This window comes from Oncorhynchus keta, chromosome 28 (assembly GCF_023373465.1).
Source record: "Oncorhynchus keta strain PuntledgeMale-10-30-2019 chromosome 28, Oket_V2, whole genome shotgun sequence".
In the NCBI taxonomy this organism is placed as follows: Eukaryota; Metazoa; Chordata; class Actinopteri; order Salmoniformes; family Salmonidae; genus Oncorhynchus; species Oncorhynchus keta.
Window position 1 is genome coordinate 38,896,811 of NC_068448.1, and position 21,804 is coordinate 38,918,614.

General features: G+C 48.4%; 1 protein-coding gene across 3 annotated transcripts in view; it reads right to left on the reverse strand.

The window, feature by feature from the left end:
* Window positions 1–248: 248 nt before the first annotated feature.
* Window positions 249–21,804, reverse strand: part of LOC118361295 (nucleolar protein 4-like) — a 161,904-nt gene continuing 140,348 nt past the window's right edge. The window contains exons 6-11 of one of the 3 annotated variants that reach the window (XM_052482976.1): window positions 9,332–9,690; window positions 8,178–8,360; window positions 7,826–8,014; window positions 5,411–5,530; window positions 5,017–5,221; window positions 249–4,681 (exon numbers count right to left, since the gene is read on the reverse strand). In XM_052482976.1, the coding sequence (XP_052338936.1) occupies window positions 4,458–4,681; window positions 5,017–5,221; window positions 5,411–5,530; window positions 7,826–8,014; window positions 8,178–8,360; window positions 9,332–9,690 (1,280 nt within the window). In that variant the 3' untranslated portion in view covers window positions 249–4,457. The remainder of the gene's footprint in view (window positions 4,682–5,016; window positions 5,222–5,410; window positions 5,531–7,825; window positions 8,015–8,177; window positions 8,361–9,331; window positions 9,691–21,804) is intronic. The other 2 variants (XM_052482975.1, XM_052482974.1) reach the window with 2 other exon arrangements.

Genomic DNA, 21,804 nt, shown 5'->3' on the forward strand with positions numbered 1-21,804 from the left:
AAAAACAAATCTGTACATGTAAACATCACACTTCCACTGAGTCCAAACTCAGGAGGAAAATACAGTTTCACATTGGTATTAGGTACAAATCAAAACTGAGAAAAAGACAATCAGCTTCTGGTACAGTAGGTAAAGAGGAAAACCTAAAACAGAACCAAGGAATCTAAAGCACCACCAAATGATTAAATAAAACAGACTATGGTTGGAAAAACCATTTTGATTTGACTGTAGCTGTACACTGCCCTGATAGAAAAATAAACTTTTTTTCTTCTTCTATGTTTTTTTGTTGTTGTTGTGTCGAACTATACATCTGACCAAAGCAGATATTTATTTTTTTAAGTGTGTATTCATTCACGGTACCCTGACCAGCACCACAACTGCACCTGTCCGAATGGAACCGTTGCTATTGGGGGCGTCATTTGTAAAGTCAATGAGTTCCAATGTAATCCAATGTCAGCTGGAGCTAAAAACGGTATAATAAAGGGAATCACACCTTTCCCACAGCAAAATACCCCTGCTCGTCACTCAAAACACTTCCCCTCCACTGAAATGCTGACACTACCACATAGCATTCCCCGGGGTAGAGATGCATACAGTAGTCTGGGAGTTGGAGTTTCATGAAGGGCATGGTTAAGGGCGTAGACTTGGTCTGTGCTTGGTTGGCACATTCCCTGGCATGTAAAGTGTTGTTGGCCCTAAGCAGGAAAATAATCATGGCTCCAATCAACAACATGTTTGACGCTATTCACAAGGTCAACAATGCTAATCTTAACAGAGGGCACTCCCTCTGGTCTGAAGTCACATCACTAAACGGGATGCTGGTCAGGTCGGTTGTTAAACGTGTTGACATCCTTGTTTGGAATGTACAGTATAGGCATACAGAGTAACTTCACTTGAGATGTTGGTTTTTGTACAAAATATTATTTGAAAAGACCACTTACTTGCACTACAAAATATATATAAAATAATAACAAAATGAATAATAAAAATAGAAATCAGATAAAAATGTGTATCGACAGTGGGGCCACTATGAGTGCTCCAACCGCGCTTGAGGAGTCAGAAGTTTGAGTAAGAATCCTCTGATTATGGCTAAAATACTCTTGTCATCTCCAAGACTCACTGTATGCAATAGCTGCACACAGAAAAGGAATGGAAATCAAACCGTGAGCAAGTTGCACCTTTCCAAGATTGTCTTTGCCTATTTTTACAGTATGTTTTCTTAACGTATGTAGCCATCTATGAGAAACTACAGAGCAAACCCCAAAGGGTGCAAACAGAGGGAGTCGTATTTAGCAAGATCCTCTTTACTATACTATATCATCGCATCTCTTACTCCCTTTGTACAGATACATTTAACTGTCCCTTGTCTATATTAGAAATGCATAACTGTCACAATCTTCTTCTTCTTCTTCTTCACAAAACCATATAGCAGATGTGTTGTGGCATGCGACGTTACAATATCCAGCAGTCATCTCTAAAGAGGCTCGATCCATCAAACCATCACTGTGTTGACCCGGGGCAATAGGGAAACACGTAGGACGACAACACTGGCTCTAGCGTCCGCACTGTAAGATCACAAACACTTACAGCACTATGTACAGTTTGGCCACAGCACTGCGTGTCTGGCAATCATTTGAAAACTCAGTGGCAAAAAAGGCAGTTTTAAGATGGAAGTGAATAAGACAGATCCCCTACTAAGTTAGCCCCTTCCCACAAAAAAAAACTACCTGTGATACAGTAATTCCTCTACCGTGTTACTGTACTGATACACTGCTGTGTTGTATGTGCTGAGGTAATTGTAGCCTAAGACCCCAGGGCAGGAGCAGAGTGAGGGATGGATCTGCAGAAATGAGGGTGATACTAATAAGAAAACACATTTTGAAGCCCTCACAGCCACGTTGCGAGAGAACACAGTGAGGGGTTTCCTCTTGACTGGTCATTTTGCATATTTCTCTTGTGTTTGTGTCGTTTTTACCCACCACGCAGATCTAATCAAGAGCTTGCTCAGAGATAAATAGAACGTCTTGGGAGTCCATTTTCTACTTTCTATCTAGCCATAATATTTCCATAAATTAAATATTTGTACATCAATGTGTACTCATTATGGAGATTGGATTTGACATTGCACATGTATGCTGGGTGGCTTTATCAAGGTGTTGTTCTGTGGTTCAGAGTGTGTCACCAGTGAGCACAGTGCTCCGTTCAATCTCAGGCCATGGAGGTAGCACACCTACATCAATGGCTTTCATTTACACAAGCCCCCCCCCATAGTGGTGGTTGTGAAACATCGTAGCACCCACACTATGTTTATTTTTCGTTAACACTATGCTGTCAAGGGCCAGGATGATTATCAACTGCATTGCAAATACTCTTCCTCTTTCCTTTAGTAGGGCACACCTCGCCAGTGCAAGATGGAGCCCTGAACAAGCAGGGCCTCCGTCACAGATTTCAGTTGCTTCAGTGTGCAAAAGGGAGCAAATTACAGTGACACAACAGTCAGCCCCTTCAGGCCTGCCTCTTGAAGAAACATTTTACATTTTTTTTTTCTCTCACACTCATTCTAAAAGGTACAAACCTCCCAGACTTTGACTGCACAGTAAGATAGATATGTCCAGAGCACCCTTGTGAGTGGCTGCAAGAGGAGCACGTTGATCCCTATATGCCTCCAGAGATTCAAAGTCATGAAGAAAGCAAAAAAGAAAAAGGTCACTGTACAAACAACACAGCCCTATGAAAGAACAAAAAGATCAACCAGAGTGCCTAGTAGCAAAGAGAAACAACTGACTGGGATGGCATGTCGTTTTTAAAAGTAAGATTTTAGTCTCTTATCGGTTTTGAGTAGTTTTAGCTTCTTTTTGTTTGTGTGGTTGTCTTGAGGTGCTCTGGTTGTGCAGGAGGATGGCGTCCTGACTTGAGGTTACAGGTCTGTGGCAAAAGTCCGGTACATATAGCAGCAGCGTGGATTAATGGCCATCTCAAAGAGTCAATAGACAAAGACATACGTTATCCCTCCCAGAACCGAGCTGGACTGGGCTCAGGTCAGGGAGGAGATGGGGGGATAGGTTCGAGAGAGGAATGCAGAACCGGACACGGACAAAGACAGGGTATCATCGAGTGATGAGTCGGGACAAACCAAAACCTGGAATTGATGGGAGAGCAATGAGCCACAAGAGGGTTGGAAAAAATGGGGAACTCCAAAAAAGGAAAACTACCAGCTATCGTCAGAGAGGTTCAGTCTCCCACGGAAAATACTACCTTGCCCCCAGTCCTTCACTTTACTGATGCTTTTTCGTGTTCTCTTCATGGTGTTTCTAGAATCAAATATGGACTGAGTATTTACAGTACACAAATAACATGGCAAACAATACTTTTTTTTTGTTTTAAATTCGAACTATAGTTACAATATTTACTCTGGAAACTTCTTGAAATGGTTAAGACTTTGCTTCCTGCAGGTCTATGAAAACACGGAACACATCAGGTAGTAACGGGTGAGTGTTGTGTGATGAGCGTTGTGTGACGTCGCCACCCAAGTAGGAATGAAGTATTCGAACGGTGGGTTGATAGATCTGAGGTATTTCCATGTGGAATAGATGGCATCTCCATAATGCATAAGATAAAGTGTTGCTCCCGGGCACATCGAGTTCTTTATTACTCAATGGGGAGGTGAGGTCTGAATCATGGGAAAGTGCTTTAGGACACAGAGTTTATTTACACCGAGCGCAACAAGTTGTCTCTTTCTTTCCAGCCTTCTTCAGCCTCTGTTCATCCAAAAAGTGGTTCAAAATGTCTTCTTGTAGTCAAACAAACAAATTCAGATCTCAAATCAAAAGTATTTGTCATTAACAAACATTTTGTTACTACTGTTCAGACAGTCTTGTTTTCATTGTTATTAGGGATGGCGAGCTTGTTGAGGGGATCTGTGTACAGTAACACATTGAGCTTACTGGCACACCAAAATGATCCACTTCTCTTCCTCATACAAGGGGGTGCTGTTCTCTCCTCATCACAGCACAACCCTGCAGTGTTCTCCAGCGCTCCAGCCCCACCACTCTCCTGCACAGACTCACAGACTCATTTCCGGCTCTCTCCCTGTTACCCCTCTTCTTCCCACAGAGCTGTGGAAGTGAGGCAGAGCTGTTATGATTGGGAGGGAGCATGTTCCTTTACAGGTGGTTCAAGAGGGGGAGAAACGCTGTTCCCAAGTCGTCGCAGACAGTGCTCTTTCTCTCCACGCACTGATGTTAAAACAATCAGGGGGGTTAGAATATTAGACTAGAGGAAGGTAGCACTGTTGCATGCCTCCCTCCTGGAGACGGGGAGAATATACAGGTCAGTGGAGGAGGACGAAACACAGACAGATGGATCTGGTGAGTGGGAGAGTAGTTGGTTAGGGGTCGTGTGGGAGAGTCAGAGAGAAAGAGGGAGAAGCAGGGAGACGGGGAGGAGGAGTTTCCGGCTCAGTTTTGCTGCAGGATCAGTGTCTCCAGCTCATCGGCCGAGCGGAGCAAGAAGGCGGCCGACTCGCGGTAGCCGGCGATGAGCTGCCGCACGGCCGTGATCTCTGTTGGGCTGAGCTGTGCCGAGGCCCCGCCACCTATGACACCAGCACTCCGCCCGTGACTGTTTGAGCTGGCCGATGAAGAGTTTGACCCCAGGGACTTCATGCTGAGGTCAGTAGGGCCTGGGGGAAAGACAACACACTCAAATGAAGACACATAATGGGGGCATTTTACTATAATTGTAACTATTGAAAAACATAAATATGCATTCTTGTCCACTGTAGGAAATATATTTTAGATGAGTTCCACCTGTATTAAACTTTTTTTAAAGTTTTCTACGTCCAAATATGGTCAAGAATTGGATTTCTCGATAAGTTTCAATAAGTCTCAGTCTGTTCTAAACTCGCCCAGTGATGCTGCTACAGTACGAGCAACATGCTTCAGGTAAGCTAAGGTATGCTGCTACTCTAAGCTGCCATTCTCTGGCCATATAAAGAGGCGAAGCATGCTCTCTCACCGTTGCTCTGAGCAGTGGCGGTTGTCAGGGAGACTGGGTGTTGCATGCTAGCTCCCAGACCCCCGTAACCACGGTAACTATTGTTGAGCCCACCGTTGGTGTAGAGCTGGTCCTGGGAGTAGGCCGAGGCGGCCAGGGAGTAGGCAGAGTGGGCCAGGGAGGCCGGCTCGCGAGAACTTGGCTTGTCAAGTGCTATCTGCTCTTCCTGAGGTGGAGACGAGAGAGTTTTCAGTCCCACTTCCATGTATATAATATACTCAAGGTTAAGAACAAACTTTGCCATGGGCTATTAGAAGACATACACAGTACATCCACCCACCTGAAAAGATACACACTTATACACACACACACCCCGATGTGCACACAGACACACACACACCATCAGAGCACTCACATGTGCCTGGTAGACATCCAGCCGCATCCTCTTGGCAGCCTTGCGTGTCTCGCTCTCGCAGGCGGCTGCCAGGATGTTCTCAGCCATGGCTGAGGTGAGGTGAGGTGGTGTGGGTCGTGTCTAGCAGGGAGAGACAATCAGCACAAATTCATCCCCACGCCAGAGTACCCACATTGACCACAGGGGGCATATTCAACATTAATAATACAGAAGATATTACACAAACAATATGTTCAGTTGCACCTGCTCATTACACAAAGTTATACCAACTCCTCTATTTCAGATAGTATCATTCCTAACCAGATACATGAGCACTGAACAGCACTACATTTTCACCCGAATATTTCACCAGGTAAGGAACCAAATGAAAGTATAATATCCTGATGTAATAAACAATGGTGATACAACATTTCTATGGCTCACTTAATGGAATGTATTTTTTTTGTGATGTCCGTTGAGTTGATTCCTGCTTTTACTTCCTGCTTTTCTCCTATGGGCAAATGGTGCATGAATGAAAATGTCCCATTCAGGCCTTTTACCCCCCCCAAAATAAAAGATGGTCAGTTCCTGTCTGCTTGAGGGGGTGGCTCTCACAAGGTATTAGCACCTGGGCCTGATCTGCTTAGTTCAATGACCTTATATGAACCAGAAAGAAAATGTGAGTGGAATGCCTCTGTCTCTGCTATGGGGTACACTCGCAATGGTTGCCAATGACTCTGTGGCCACGAACGCCTCCAACTCAATCATCAAGTTTGCAGAAGACACCAATGTGTCAGTGGTAGGCCTGATTACCAATAACGACTAGACAGCCTACGGAAGTAGGTGAAGACACCAATGTTGGGCGATTAGGCCTGGCTCGCAGTTGGCATTCCAATTCATCCCAAATGTGTTTGATGGGGTTGAGGTCAGGGCTCTGTGCAGGACATTCAAGTTCTTCCACATTGATCTTGACAAACCATTTCTGTCTGGACCTCGCTTTGTGCACGGGCATTGAGAATTGTCTAGAATGTCATTGTATGCTGTAGCGTTAATATTTCCCATCACTGGAACTAAGGGGCCTGAACCATGAAACACAGCCCCAGTCCATTATTCCTCCTCCACCAAACTTTACAGTTGACACTATGCATTGGGGCAGGTAGCGTTCTCCTGGCATCCGCCAAATCCAGATTCGTCCGTCGGACTGCCAGATGGTGAAGTGTGATTCATAACTCCAGAAAACTAGTTTCCATTGCTTCAGAGTCCAATAGCCGGGAACTTTACACCACTCTATCAGACGCTTTGGCATTTCGCATGGTCGTCTTAAGGTTTATGTGCGGCTGCTCGGCCATGGAAACTCATTTCGGGAAGTTTCCGACGAACAGTTCTTGTACTGACATTGCTTTCAGAGGCAGTTTTGAATTCGTTAGTGAGTGTTGCAAACGAGGACAGATTATTTCTTTATGCACTACGCACTTCAGCACTCGGTGGTCCCGTTCTGTGAGCTTTTGTGGCCTACCACTTTGCGGCTGAGCCGTTGTTGCTCCTCTATGTTTTCGGCACTTACAGTTGACCGGGGCAGCGTTCTGCAGGGCAGAAATTTGACGAACTGACTTGTTGGAAAGGTGGCATCCTATGACGGTGCCACATTGAAAGTTACTGAGCTCTTCAGTAAGGCCATTCTACTGCCAGTGTTTGTCTATGGAGATTGCATGGCTTTGTGCTCGATTTTGTACACCTGTCAGCAATGAGTGTGGCTGAAATAGCTGAATCCACTAGTTTGAAGAGGTGTCCACATACTTTTGTATATATAGTGTATCTATGACCAACAGATGCATATCTGTATTTCCCGTCATGTGAAATCCATAGATTAGGGCCTAATTAATTTTTTTCAATTGATTGACTTCTTATTGACATTCTTATTTTCAAAGATGGCCTAGGAAAAGTGGGTTAACTGCCTGTTCAGGGACAGAATGACAGATTTGTACCTTGTCAGCTCGGGGATATGAACTTGCAACCTTTCGGTTACTAGTCCAACGCTCTAACCACTAGGCTACCCTGCCGTTTTGTTCAGTATACTTATACTCCGGATTCCGGACATATATTTCTTAATTCCATTCTTTTATTTTTAGATTTATGTGTATTGTTGTGTAATGTTGGATATTACTGCACTGTTGGAGCTAGAAATACAAGCATTTCACTACACCCGCAATAACATCTGCTAAAAATGTGTATGCGACCAATAAAATTTGATTCGATAGAGGGGTTATGAATGCGAGAGGGGTGAAAGAGAAAGGGATGAGAGAGAGAGGAGAGAGAGTACGGTAGGTGTGGTACGTCTGGACACACTGAATGAGAGAGAAATAAGAAAGACAGAGGTGGAATAGGAAAGAGAGTAGGAATAAGAGAAGGATGAAGTATGGGAGGCACGGTATGTACCTCCATGCCGCTTTTCTTCATGCGGCGGCAGGATTTGAGGTAGGTGCGGATGCGTTTGCGAGCACGCTCCTGGAACTCGGGGAACTGGCGGCTGCACGACTCAATGATGGCCTGGATCTTCTCCTTTGGCTGCTTGGAGATGGGCACCATGCGGTCCAGGTTCTCATCCACAAACAGACGCACAAACATCTGAAAAGAAGAATCTTTGTGTGTCGGCTCTGCTCGCTATTTGCTGTGTTCCCGAGGTGAAGGTGAGAGGAGCTCTAATATGTGTAGTGTACAGTGTGTATGTGTGTGTGTGTGTGTGTGTGTGTGTTCGGTCATGTCTAGCTGAGGTGAGAGCAGCTCTTACGTTAAAGGCCTTTAATCTCTCGGGGTCCACGCCCTCCGTGTCGTTGATCTTGTCATTGTCGTCGTGATCTTCATGGTCATCGTCATCGTCCTCGGCTGCTGCCGCACTTCTGGTCAGGGTCAGGTCCTCGGCACACGTCTCCATCTTCAATGAGTCGTAGCTTCCTGAACTGTACTGAGGAGACTGTCACACACACACACACATACATAGGTGCATGCATAAGCAAACACACACACACACACACACACACACAGAGAGAACAAACACATAAATAGAAGAAGAGATACAAAGCCGCGGTAAGGTTTTCATTCCGTCTGTATGCTCCCTTCACATTGAAAGCAGCCGGCAAAATCTCAATCGTGAGGTACACTGATTACAGTGAGAGAAAAAAACTGCTAGCCGTTTTTGTGCTCAAACCTTTCTACTTGTCAGATCCTTCCAATGGCGCACGTCTGTGACAACGCGGCAAAGAAGATGCCTTCAAGGACAAGGCTGCATTGTCAGAGCATGGTGAAGTGTGTGTCTCATTCAATAGCCAGAGAGCAGAAAGGAAGAACCTTTTATCCCCAGTCTCCTTTCATACAGGCCCAATAGCACTGTCCTCCACTGACTCCTGTACGGATGTTCACCACAGCTCATCACAAGCACAGCAACACACTACTTCCCGTGGCACAGCCACACTCGCTGCGCTCATGCACATTCTCTTTCTGGTTTCATGTCAAGAATAATGTCTTGGATTCCCGAGCCGAGACTGAACAGGTAATTGCAGTGTGGCAGGATCTCAATGGAAACCTCTCTCAGCTTTGTCCAATGCCCTGCCAATGAACCTCACCTTCCTGCGTATATACCTCAGGTCATAGCAAGACAGTGGTCATCTATAACAATGGTCACGCTGAGCTTTCAGACTATTACTCACACAGTCCTGGTGGGCTCACTGCTCAACACTTGGTGTGTAATATATTACCGTCAGATCTTCTTTTTTTTGTGTTTACTTAAGTCTGCCTGGAGTGCCAGGTGGGCAGCGCTTGCAGTTTTGTGACTATTCTATTGGTTCACTGTACCAGGAAAGTTGCATTGTATTGTATAAGCTCAATCAAATCTCAGCTAAAGTATTTGCAATCATTTCATACCCAGGTGTGAGCAGAAGGCCTCACCTTGTTGCCGTAGTCCCTGATCGAGTCTCTGTCCAGGCGCAGCTCAACGGCATGGGGGAGGGGCTTGACAGGGTACTTCCTGCGCAGCTCATCTGGGGGGTCGGGCTGGAAGGGGCCCATCAGGGCAGTCCCGGGCAGCCTGGTCTCACTCAGGTTGACCGGCGCCTGTTGGTCCTCGGACGATGAGGACGAGGAGGTGGTGCTGAAGTCCAGCGGGGCCGGGGGCCCATTGCCGTTTACCATCTCCCTGTAAGGGGGTCCACCCGCTCCCCCCTCCGACCCCGGGGCCGCCCCGCCCGCGGACGGAGGTGTCATGGTGTGCATGCCGTTCCCGCTGCCGCTCTCTGAGGATGAGTCGTCTGTGGAAACACACACGGAGGGACACCAGTTAGACTGGTAGAATCACATCACGCACAACACATAGAGATGGTATTTAGAGATGTAAAACCACATATTTCAGTCAATGAGAGCTTGGGGAAATCAAAAGTGGAGCCTACATCACACCTTGAGTGTGAATCCCACACTCAACCCAGCCACGGCCTCAGTGTGTCAGTACCATCGATTAGCAGTAGAGCGAGCTGTTGTAGTCAGTAAGAATACACATGGAACACTCAGTGTGTTGGTGTGGTGTGGCTCTATTTGCACTCGCAGTCAGCAGAGTGTTACAGCCATAGTGAGACAGGCAGGCAGACAGGCAGAGAGGCAGGCAGAAATAGAGGCAGCAGGCAGAGAGACAGAGAGGCAGGCAGGCCGAGCGGTAGGCAGAGAAGCAGATAGGCAGAGAGGCCGACAGGAAGAGAGGCCGACAGGAAGAGAGGCCGACAGGAAGAGAGGCCGACAGGAAGAGAGGCCGACAGGAAGAGAGGCCGACAGGAAGAGAGGCAGACAGGCAGAGAGGCCGACAGGTAGAGAGGCCGACAGGCAGAGAGGCGGACAGGCAGAGAGGCGGACAGGCCGAGAGGTAGGCAGAGAAGCAGAGAGGCGGACAGGCCGAGAGGTAGGCAGAGAAGCAGAGAGGCGGACAGGCAGAGAGGCGGACAGGCAGAGAGGCGGACAGGCAGAGAGGCGGACAGGCAGAGAGGCCGACAGGTAGAGAGGCGGACAGGCAGAGAGGCCGACAGGTAGAGAGGCAGACAGGCAGAGAGGCCGACAGGTAGAGAGGCAGACAGGCAGAGAGGCCGACAGGTAGAGAGGCAGACAGGCAGAGAGGCCGACAGGAAGAGAGGCAGACAGGTAGAGAGGCAGACAGGCAGAGAGGCCGACAGGTAGAGAGGCAGACAGGCAGAGAGGCGGACAGGCAGAGAGGCGGACAGGCCGAGAGGTAAGCAGAGAGGCGGACAGGCAGAGAGGCGGACAGGCAGAGAGGCGGACAGGCCGAGAGGTAGGCAGAGAAGCAGAGAGGCGGACAGGCAGAGAGGCGGACAGGCAGAGAGGCGGACAGGCAGAGAGGCGGACAGGCAGAGAGGCGGACAGGCAGAGAGGCGGACAGGCCGAGAGGTAGGCAGAGAAGCAGAGAAGCGGACAGGCAGAGAAGCAGGCAGGCCGAGAAGCAGGCAGGCCGAGAGGCAGGCAGGCCGAGAGGTAGGCAGAGAAGCAGAGAGGCAGGCAGAGAGGAGTACAGGCAGAGAGGCAGAGAGGAGTACAGGCAGAGAAGCAGAGAAGCAGAGAGGCAGAGAGGCAGGCAGGCAGAGAGGAGTACAGGCAGAGAAGCAGAGAGGCAGGCAGGCCGAGAGGTAGGCAGAGAAGCAGAGAAGCAGAGAGGCAGGCAGAGAAGCAGACAGGCAGAGAAGCAGACAGGCAGAGAGGTAGGCAGAGAAGCAGACAGGCAGAGAGGTAGGCAGAGAAGCAGACAGGCAGAGAGGTAGGCAGAGAAGCAGACAGGCAGAGAGGTAGGCAGAGAAGCAGACAGGCAGAGAAGCAGAGAGGCAGGCAGAGAGGAGTGCAGGCAGAGAGGCAGAGAGGCAGGCAGGCAGAGAGGAGTACAGGCAGAGAAGCAGAGAAGCAGAGAGGCAGGCAGGCAGAGAGGAGTACAGGCAGAGAAGCAGAGAAGCAGGCAGGCAGAGAGGAGTACAGGCAGAGAAGCAGAGAGGCAGGCAGGCAGAGAGGAGTACAGGCAGAGAAGCAGAGAGGCAGGCAGGCCGAGAGGTAGGCAGAGAAGCAGAGAGGCAGGCAGGCAGAGAGGAGTACAGGCAGAGAAGCAGAGAGGCAGGCAGGCAGAGAGGAGTACAGGCAGAGAAGCAGAGAAGCAGAGAGGCAGGCAGGCAGAGAGGAGTACAGGCAGAGAAGCAGAGAGGCAGGCAGGCCGAGAGGTAGGCAGAGAAGCAGAGAAGCAGAGAGGCAGGCAGGCAGAGAGGAGTACAGGCAGAGAAGCAGACAGGCAGAGAGGCAGGCAGAGAAGCAGAGAGGCGGACAGGCAGAGAGGAGTACAGGCAGAGAAGCAGAGAGGCAGGCAGAGAAGCAGACAGGCAGAGAAGCAGACAGGCAGAGAAGCAGACAGGCAGAGAGGTAGGCAGAGAAGCAGACAGGCAGAGCGGTAGGCAGAGAAGCAGACAGGCAGAGAGGTAGGCAGAGAAGCAGACAGGCAGAGAGGTAGGCAGAGAAGCAGAGAGGCGGACAGGCAGATAAGCAGACAGGCAGAGAGGTGGACAGGCAGGCAGGCCGAGCGGTAGGCAGAGAAGCAGACAGGCAAAGAGGCAGAGAGGGACGTGTGGTGCTGTGCTCTGTTAGTTAATTAAAGCCATCCGAGCTGGACTGGGGCCAGGTAGGCAGCCAGTGATACTTATTCATGAGAGCATGGCACTCCACCTCCCCTGTATCCCATCCACACACTGTAAGCTACACTGTACAACGGCGTACATCATAGTACCAGGGTAAACTAATACCAAGTCTGACCATCCATGAGCCGAGCATGTCGACTTGTTTCCACACACACACACACACACACACACACACACACACACACACACACACACACACACACACACACACACACACACACACACACACACACACACACACACACACACACTCCTCTCTCCACAACAGGGAAAGTTGTCCCCTCCCCATCCTCAACTCAACCAGAGGCAGCTAGTAAATAAGTGATTGTTTAGTGCACGGCTCTGCCACTGAGACACACTGATAGATGGCCTGTTTCCCCCCCCCCACAGTCCTCCTCGTTCCCGTCTCTGTCAGAAACACACACGTGCAGACAAACACACACACACTAGACACACACACACGACACACAAAATCAACACACACAGCCCCATTATGACTAGGAAGAGTAGGGACTGTAGTGTCTCTTGTGCAGCTGAGAGCAGTGCTGTGGTGGCAGTGGGGTGGGGAGAGCCTGTGCTCATCACACAGATCCCCATTCTCACAGACACACTGCCTGGCCTGTATGCATAACCCTCCGAGTGGGACTGAGAGGGGTTCATATACCTCTCCCAGTGCATGTGTGTGTAAATTTGGACTTAAAGCCTGCGTGCCGCGTGGAGAGCGTGTGTGCTGTAAGGGCAGTATTGGGGTCAGCTTTCCAAAGCCTCCACTGAGGGAGGGGGAAGGGGGGAGAGCCTGAGCCATAGAGCAGGTCAATGACCGTGAAGGAGGGGGGAGGGAGAGGAGAGCGGGAGAGGGGAGGTGGGGCTAGAGCGGGCCAGAAGCAAGGGCAGGGAGAGCGAGGAGGTAGAGATTTAGAAAGAGAGGGATGAGAGAGTTGGTTAGTCCATGGTTGAGGGTGGTAGAGGTAGAGAGTAGAGACCAGAGCGTGGGGATAGAGAGGGGAGATGAGAGGTCAAAGGGAGGTGGGGGGTAGAGAGCAGGTCAGGGAGAGGGAGAGAGCAAAAGAGGAGGAGGGAGGATGAAGCAAGGGAGAGCAGGAGGAGGGGGATAGAGTGGGAGGAGGGTATGTGAGGCAGGGGCTGAGGCGGATGAAGAGAGATTGAGAGAAAGGGACAGGCAAGACAGGGGAGGGAGAGAGAGGGGAGAAGAAGGAAGGGGAAAAGCAAAAAGGCAGGACTGGGAGGATAGAAGAGGAGAACGGGAGAGCGATGGAGGGAGAGAAAGATAGAGAGGATGTGGTGGTGGGTTACGGCAGTGTAGAAAGGGAGGCAGGCGGTGTGTATTTACTAGAGTATAAAAAGTATTCATGCATGAAGAGTAAGGCCTAATTCCCGCCAGCTCAACACAAATCCCCCTCATCAAGACTGTGTGGTCACCTGCTGAGGGAGCCACGCTCCTCTACTGCTCTTAAAGGCACACAACACCTTGGTGTCCTTCCTGTACTGTACTGTACTCTACTGTTCTGTCAGCAGCAACGATCTAGGGGAGCAACACATCGGATGATTCAACGTGTCAATGAATTTGTAGGCGACCTGTCCCTATTAAACGAAACCATACGTGTAACCTTTATTTAACCAGGCAAGTCAGTTAAGAACAAATTCTTATTTTCAATGACGGCCTAAGAACGGTGGGTTAACTGCCTGTTCAGGGGCAGGACGACAGATTTGTACCTTGTCAGCTCGGGGGTTTGAACTTGCAACCTTCCGGCTACTAGTCCAACGCTCTAACCACTAGGCTACCCTGCCGCCTAGTTTACTCAGTATAGCACGACAGAAGATCTAGCTGCTGAGACAGGCAGACAGGACTGAGAGTACCACGCATAGGCTTACAGATGAAAACACACAGCAGGTTTTGTTTCATTCCCCACTTTATGGCAGACTACCACTAGGCCGAAGCTATTAGTTGTCCACGGATGGACAGACAGACAGACAGTCAGTCAGACAGACAGACAGACAGACAGACAGACAGACAGACAGACAGACATGCTGCAAAAGTAAAGTTGAGCGGACACTGACAGACAGTGGACTGCTTTTTCCAACCCACAGCTTTAATGTCTACTAATGACATAGGCTGAGTCTCGTGGCACCCGATTCCCTACATAGTGCACTATTTTTGACTAGACCCATATGGACCCTGGTCAAAAGTAGTGCGCTATATAGGGAATTGGATGCAATTTTTAACCATATAGCCTAGCCAGTTCCTGCAGAAAGAAATACAGCGAAAACCAGCCTAAATTTCAAGCCGGTCCATTCTGGTCTATGCTAGTCCTAGCTTAGAGGTGGGCAATAATTTAGTCTCGAGGGCCACATCAGGATTTCACAGACCACACAGATTTTTTCCATACCGATTTGTTCATCAAAAGCAATTTGCGGGTCAGAAAAAGGGCATTTATTTGAAAATGTATTATAATGATGTAATATAAATGTAATATAATAATTACTTTCTATCTAGTTTTATACGTTCAAGAGAGCCCTGGAGTGTTTTCTTAACACAAAACATAATATATATGTATTTTTACTCAAACTTCCCCAGAACGGATTGAATGTGCTCGCGGGCTGGATCCGGGTCATGTTGCCCATCCCTGGTCTAGCTGGTGAGGCTGGTGACAAGCTCATGCTGGTATGTTGGGGACCAGTTTATGTTGGGGATGCTGGTAATGCATGTATGCTGGTGACCAGTGTATGCTGGGGATGCTTGTAATGCATGTATGCTGGTGACCAGCGTATGCTGGGGATGCTGGTAATGCAAGTATGCTGGTGACCAGCGTATGCTGGGGATGCTGGTAATGCAAGTATGCTGGTGACCAGCGTATGCTGGGGATGCTGGTAATGCATGTATGCTGGCGACCAGCGTATGCTGGCGATGCATGTATGCTGGTGACCAGCGTATGCTGGGGATTCTGGTAATGCAGCGTATGCTGGGGATGCTGGTAATGCAAGTATGCTGGTGACCAGCGTATGCTGGGGATGCTGGTAATGCATGTATGCTGGTGACCAGCTTATGCTGGGGATGCATGTATGCTGGTGACCAGCGTATGCTGGGGATTCTGGTAATGCAGCGTATGCTGGGGATGCTGGTGACCAGCGTATGCTGGGGATGCTGGTATGCTTGTGACCAAGCTAGTCCATGCTGGTCCAAAACACAGCAAAGGCTGGAAGTCACCAGCAAAAACACAGCAAGGCTGATCACCAGCACGACAAGCCAGTGTTAGTCTATGCTGTTTTTTTCTTCAGCATGGGCAAAATGTATACTGTTTGAAGGTACAGCACAGTACATATGATCACCTCTCCAGTCTCCACACAATGCTACAGTACATCGATGTGCTGTGCTACCAGGCAGCTAGGACCACAAACACTGGACACAACAAGTGCGGTAAGTGCCCTTGAAATAACATGGGAAGCTTCAGCAGGCTATAGGCTATAAGAGGACACAAGGCATCTGGGCAAAAGACAACAGATAAGATATGGGTATTGGGTTGTACACTATTCCATACAGACCTTGGCCAAAAGTAGTGCACTATGTAGGGAAAAGGTTTCCATTTGGGGCACAGCCATAGTGTTTCGCTCCAATCTAACCAACAATTAGGTATCAACACAATACTGAATTTTCTGTCCACCAGAGGCTAAAGTGGCTTTAAAAGCAGAGGACAGCAGAGCAACAAGTTACGCTAATTTCCTTGAAAGTTTGCGAGAGAGCTAGAGAGAGAAGGAGAGGGTGAGAGATAAGAAGACAGAAGAGAGAAAGAGATAGGGAGGGGGAGAGAGAGTGACAGAGTACATAGTGGAGAGAACAGTGTCAATTGCAGCAATACTCTGATGAACCAGTTTCTTCAATGAGACTGGGCTGATTTTCTCATGCATGCCTGCTTTGAACACTGCTCTTCTGCTCTACCTTTGTCTTTCCTCTTCTCAGAAATATCTAAATTTCTCTCTTTCCTCAGCACTCTCTTTCCTCAACTCTCCCTTTCCTCGGCTCTCTTTTTCCTCGGCTCTCTCTTTCCTCGGCACTCTTTCCTCGGCTCTCTCTTTCCTCGGCTCTCTTTCCTCTCTCTTTCCTCGGCTCTCTCTTTCCTCGGCTCTCTTCTTTCCTCGGCACTCTTTCCTCTCTTTCCTCGGCTCTCTCTTTCCTCGGCTCTCTCTTTCCTCGGCTCTCTCTTTCCTCGGCTCTCTCTTTCCTCGGGCTCTCTCTTTCCTCGGCTCTCTCTTTCCTCGGCTCTCTCTTTCCTCGGCTCTCCTTTCCTCGGCTCTCCCTTTCCTCGGCTCTCCCTTTCCCTCGGCTCTCCCTTTCCTCGGCTCTCTTTTTCCTCGGCTCTCTCTTTCCTCGGCACTCTTTCCTCGGCTCTCTCTTTCCTCGGCTCTCTCTTTCCTCGGCTCTCTCTTTCCTCGGCTCTCTCTTTCCTCGGCTCTCTCTTTCCTCGGCTCTCTCTTTCCTCGGCTCTCTCTTTCCTCGGCTCTCTCTTTCCTCAGCTCTCTCTTTCCTCAGCTCTCCCTTTCCTGAGGAGTCGCAGTGGCGCGCAGCAGGCCCCTGTGAATTTGGAATGTCACTTTGATACATGGGAGTGTTTAGCAGGCCGAGGGGCACAAAGTAGACTGTTTGTGTTTAAGAGAGGAAAGGTCTCTGAGCGCCAAGGTCTCATCCGCATGCATGCAAGGACAGGTGCTCGCTCACACACGACCACACACCCCTAAAAAGATCTTTGCGCCTTCTAGCAGAAAAGGTCTCAGAGCGCTTGGCACACACACACACACACACAGGCTTGCACACACACACACGCTTAAAAAGCCTTTGCACCTTCTAGCCGCCAGGGCAGAGGCAGGCTCAGGGGACCAAGGCAGGGACAGGAGAGGGTGGGGGTGAGACAGTCAATCAACGATTTACCCATGCTCCTCCCTGGGAGGCAGGGAGGGAGCCAGTCACGGCGCTCTACAGCAGACAGACAGACACAGGAAGAGAAGAGGAGGAGGATGCTACATCAGCCATCCTGACAACATTCATCTCAAACTGTTCTCGCACACCAGAGACAACAGAGAGTAATATAGCAGCGTTGATCATTTCAGACAGGTGGACACCTTCAAACAATCCCAGTGTGAGCCTTTTAAGTCAAGTCAATGTTCATTGCCAGTAATCTACCAATTTCGAATTGAACAGAAGATATATGCCGCCATTCCTACAGAGGTTAGAGCTGAGAGAAACAACTCGTTTATTCAAAAAGTTAGCAATATATCACAACCCCACCTGGTCAGAAATGACAAAGAAACATTTGAATCAATATGATTTAATCTGTTGCGACAATTCCATATTTTCCCAGACCGTGTGCGTAAATCAATGTTTCTATTGTAGTTGGCCTCTTGTACATTGATTTAAATAAACCGGGCAGATTAAAACCTGGCATTAATTAAGGGGATTATTTATTTAATGTAGTGATAAATTAAACAAAACAGGCAGTGACAGCTCTCTGGTCCACACTGTGCAGAGAGAGGGAGAGAGACACAATGTCTGTCCGCGATTCAATCAGCTCGACTGCATCAGAGCAACTAAAGCATGAAGCTACAGGGAGAAAGAAATACTGCTCAACCATGAGGGAGAGCACACAGACTACGAACGAACAGACATGTAGGAGAATCCACACACACACACACACGCATGGGCGTGCGCACGCACACACACAAACCAGTAACCACAGAGTAAAGTGCACGTACAAGCACACAGAATAGCGGCGAGTAGCGTCCCGAGCCACTGACACAAACGCGCTCACACAAAAGCACATTCATTTGCTGGCGTACATGTGCTAAGACATTCGGAGATGAACAGATGGAAGCATGACATGGCAACAACAACACAGTCCTAGCCTACATAATAACCAACACTACACACCCTTTATTCTCACAGACGGTGCAGGGCTCCATGCTAACCTTTTTTAAATATTTTATTTTACAAGGTTAACATAGTCGCTCACAAAGAAATTTGGGAGCACAGTAAAAAATATTTGAGGTAATAAAGCTAGAATCCTTAAGTTTTCTAGGAGCACTAGTGCTCCTAAATTAAAATTCTGGGTTGCACGGTAAAATATTTAGGTGCAAATGCGAGTAAACTGGTCGCATCGCAGAGCCCTGCAGTGATAAGACCCTTGTAAAAAGGCATGCTAACATTTGACATTTGTTAAAAGGCTAAGCCGCCTGTCATAAAGGCAGAGGGAGAGCGTGGGAACAGGGTATTGTGTAGCTATGAGAGATTCATCAGAAGAAAGTGTTTGAGCACAGAGTAAAGGCTAGTGGAGAGAAAGAGAGGGAGTAATTGAGAGGGAGAGACATGGTGAGAGAGGGAGAAAGATAGAGAAGAAGTGAAAGAAAGGGAGAGGGAAAGAAAGGAGAGTGCAGAGAGTTGAGTACAGAGAGAGAGAGAGAGAGAGAGAGAACAAGAAAGTGAGTGAGAGAGAGAGACGAGAGTCTAGAGAGGAGAGTAGAGAAGTGTGCAGGAGGGGTCACTGAAGAGGAAGGTCAAGTCAATCTATTGCACAGGGATCACAGCAGCGTTCTGCCTGGCCCCTCAGAGACCATGTGACTTCAGTGGCTGAGGATGGTCACATGGTGGAGCTCTGTGACAAAAGCACGACCAATCACACAAACGTCTTCATTCAGCCAGGTCCAGGGAAAGCTCACATATGTATCTATGGGCTACATTGTGTGTTTCAGCTTGTATGTGTGTGTGTGTGTGTGTGTTACTTCTCCGAGCAGACAGTTTGGGGTTTTGATGTATACTGTGTCTTTGGAAAGTATTCAAGACCCCTTGAACTCTTCCAAATTTTGTTAGGTTACAGCTTTATTCTAAAATTGATTTAAAAATGACGCTACAAGCTTGGCACACCTGTATTTGGGGAGTTCCTCCCATTCTTTGTCAGGTTGGATGGATAGCGTTGCTGCAGAGCTATTTTCAGGTCTCTCCAGAGATGTTAGATCGGGATCAAGTCCGGGCTCTGGCTGGGCCACTCAAGGTTATTCAGAGACTTGTCCCGAAGCCACTCCTTGTGTTGTCATGGCTCTGTGCTTAGGGTCATTGTACTGTTGAAAGCTGAACCTTTGCCCAAGTCTGAGGTCCTGAGCGCTCTGGAGCAGGTTTTCATTAAAGATCTCTCTGTACTTAGCCTTGTTCATCTTTGCCTTGATCCTGACTAGTCTCACAGTCCCTGCTGCTGAAAAACATCCCAACAACATGATCCTGCCACCACCATGCTTCACCGTAGGGATGGTGCCAGGTTTTCTCCAGATGTAACGCTTGGCATTCAGGCCAAAGTGTTCGATCTTGGTTTCAACAGACCAGATAATCTTGTTTCTCATGGTCTGAGAGTCTTCAGGTGCCTTTTGGCAAACTCCAAGCCTGCTGTCATGTGCCCTTTACTGAGCAGTGGCTTTCGCCTGGTCAGTATACCATAAATGCATGATTGGTGGAGTACTGTTTTCCTTCTGGAAGGTTCTCCCATCTCCAAAGAGGAACTCTAGAGCTCTGTCAGTGACCATCGGGTTCTTGGTCACCTCCCTGACCAAGACCCTTCTCTAGCGATTGCTCAGTTTGGCCGGGCGGCCAGCTCTAGGTGGTTCCAAACTTTTGCCATTTAAGAATGATGGAGGCCACTGTGTTCTTGGGGACCTTCAATGCAGCAGAAATTCTTTGGTACCCTTCCCCAGATCTGTGCCTCAACACAAACCTGTCTCGGAGCTCTACCAACAATTCCTTCGACCTCATGGCTTGGTTTTTGCTCTGACATGCACTGTCAACTGTGGGACCTTAAATAGACAGGTTTGTGCCTTTCCAAATCATGTCCAATCAATTGAATTTACCACAGGTGGACTCCAATCAAGTTTTAGAAACATCTCAAAGATGATCAATGGAAACAGGCTGCACCTGAGCTCAATTTCGAGTCTCGTAGCAAAGGGTCTGAATACTTACGTAAATAAGGTATTTCAGTTTTCTTCTTTTAGAAATTTGCAAAAATGTCTCAAACCTTTTTTCGCTTTGTCATTATAGTGTGTAGAATGTTGAGGATTGTTTATTTATTTAATACATTTAAAAAAAGGCTGTAACATAACAAAATGTGGAAAAGGTCAAGGGGTCTAAATACTTTCCGAATGCACTGTACACACTGATATGTTTTCAAAATAAAATAAAATACAATTTGTCACATGCCCCGAATACAGCAGTTGTAGACCTTACAGTGAAATGCTTTCTACAAGCCCTTAACCAACAATGCTTTAAGAAGTTAAGATTTGTTTTTTTGTAAGATTTGGTTTTTTGTAATACGTTTTAAGTGCAAAATAGGTTAGTTGAGGTAATATGTACATAGGTAACGTTAAAGTAGTTAAAGTCACTATGCATAGATCATAAACAGAGAGTAGCAGCAGCGTCAAAGAGGGGTCTGGGTAGCCATTTGATTAGATGTTCAAGTGTCTTACGGTTTGGGGGTAGAATTATTTCAGAAGCCTCTTGGACCTAGACTTGGCGCTCCGGTACCACTTGCCGTGCGGTAGTAGAGAGAACAGTCTATGACTTGGGTGGCTGGAGTCTTTGACTCCTTCCTCTTACATCGCCTGGTATAGATGTCCTGGGTGGCAGAAAGGTTGGCCCAGCGATGTACAGGGCCGTTCGCACTACCCTCTGTAGTACCTTACGGTCGGAGGCCGAGCAGTTGCCATACCAGGCAGTGATGCAACCAGTCAGGATGCTCTCGATGGTACAGTTGTAGAACCCTTTAAGGATCTGAGGACCCATGCCAAATCTTTTTAGTCTCCTGAGGTGGAATAGGTTTTGTCATGCCCGCTTCATGACTGTCATGGTGTGCTTGGACCATGTTAGTTTGTTGGTGATGTGGACACCAAGGAACTTGAAGCTCTCAACCTGCTCCACTGCAGCCCCGTTGATGAGAATGGGGGTGTGCTCGGTCCTCTTTTTCCTGTAGTCCACAATCCTCTCCTTTGTCTTGATCACGTTGAGGGAGAGGTTGTTGTCCTGGCATCACACGGCCAGGTCTCTGACCTCCTCCCTATAGGCTGTCTCGTTGATCAGGCCTACCACTGTTGTGTCATTGGCAAATTGAACGATGGTGTTGGAGTCGTGCCTGGCCATGCAGTAATGAGTGAACAGGGAGTACAGGAGGGGGCTTAGCATGCACACCTGAGGGGCCCCTGTGTTGAGGATCAGAGTGGCGGATGTAGTGCATACTGGGCCGTACGCACTACCCTCTGTAGTGCCTTACGGTCGGATGCCGAGCAGTTGCCATACCAGTTAGTGATACAACCAGTGTGTTTGTTTGTTTGTGTGTGTGTGTATATGTGTGTGCATGCATGCTTGTGCGTGTTAAAAATATACCCCTGTGTGTACAACAGGCCCCCAGGGGCCAGCTACAGCAAAGAGAGGGAGAGGCTGAAACACAGGCAGCGGTAACTCCTGTGGTTCCTGTGCCATCTGTACCTGTGCCAGGTCAAGCCTGTGTGTTTACAACACTAAAGAACATCCCATAGCCAAACCTCAGCTGGCTCGCTTCTCTCCTTCAGACACTGCTAATCACATGTGACCCGGCCGGACAAAAAATATCACTTGCCGCAGTTCGTCCTATTACTGTTATACAAATATCCCCTTGG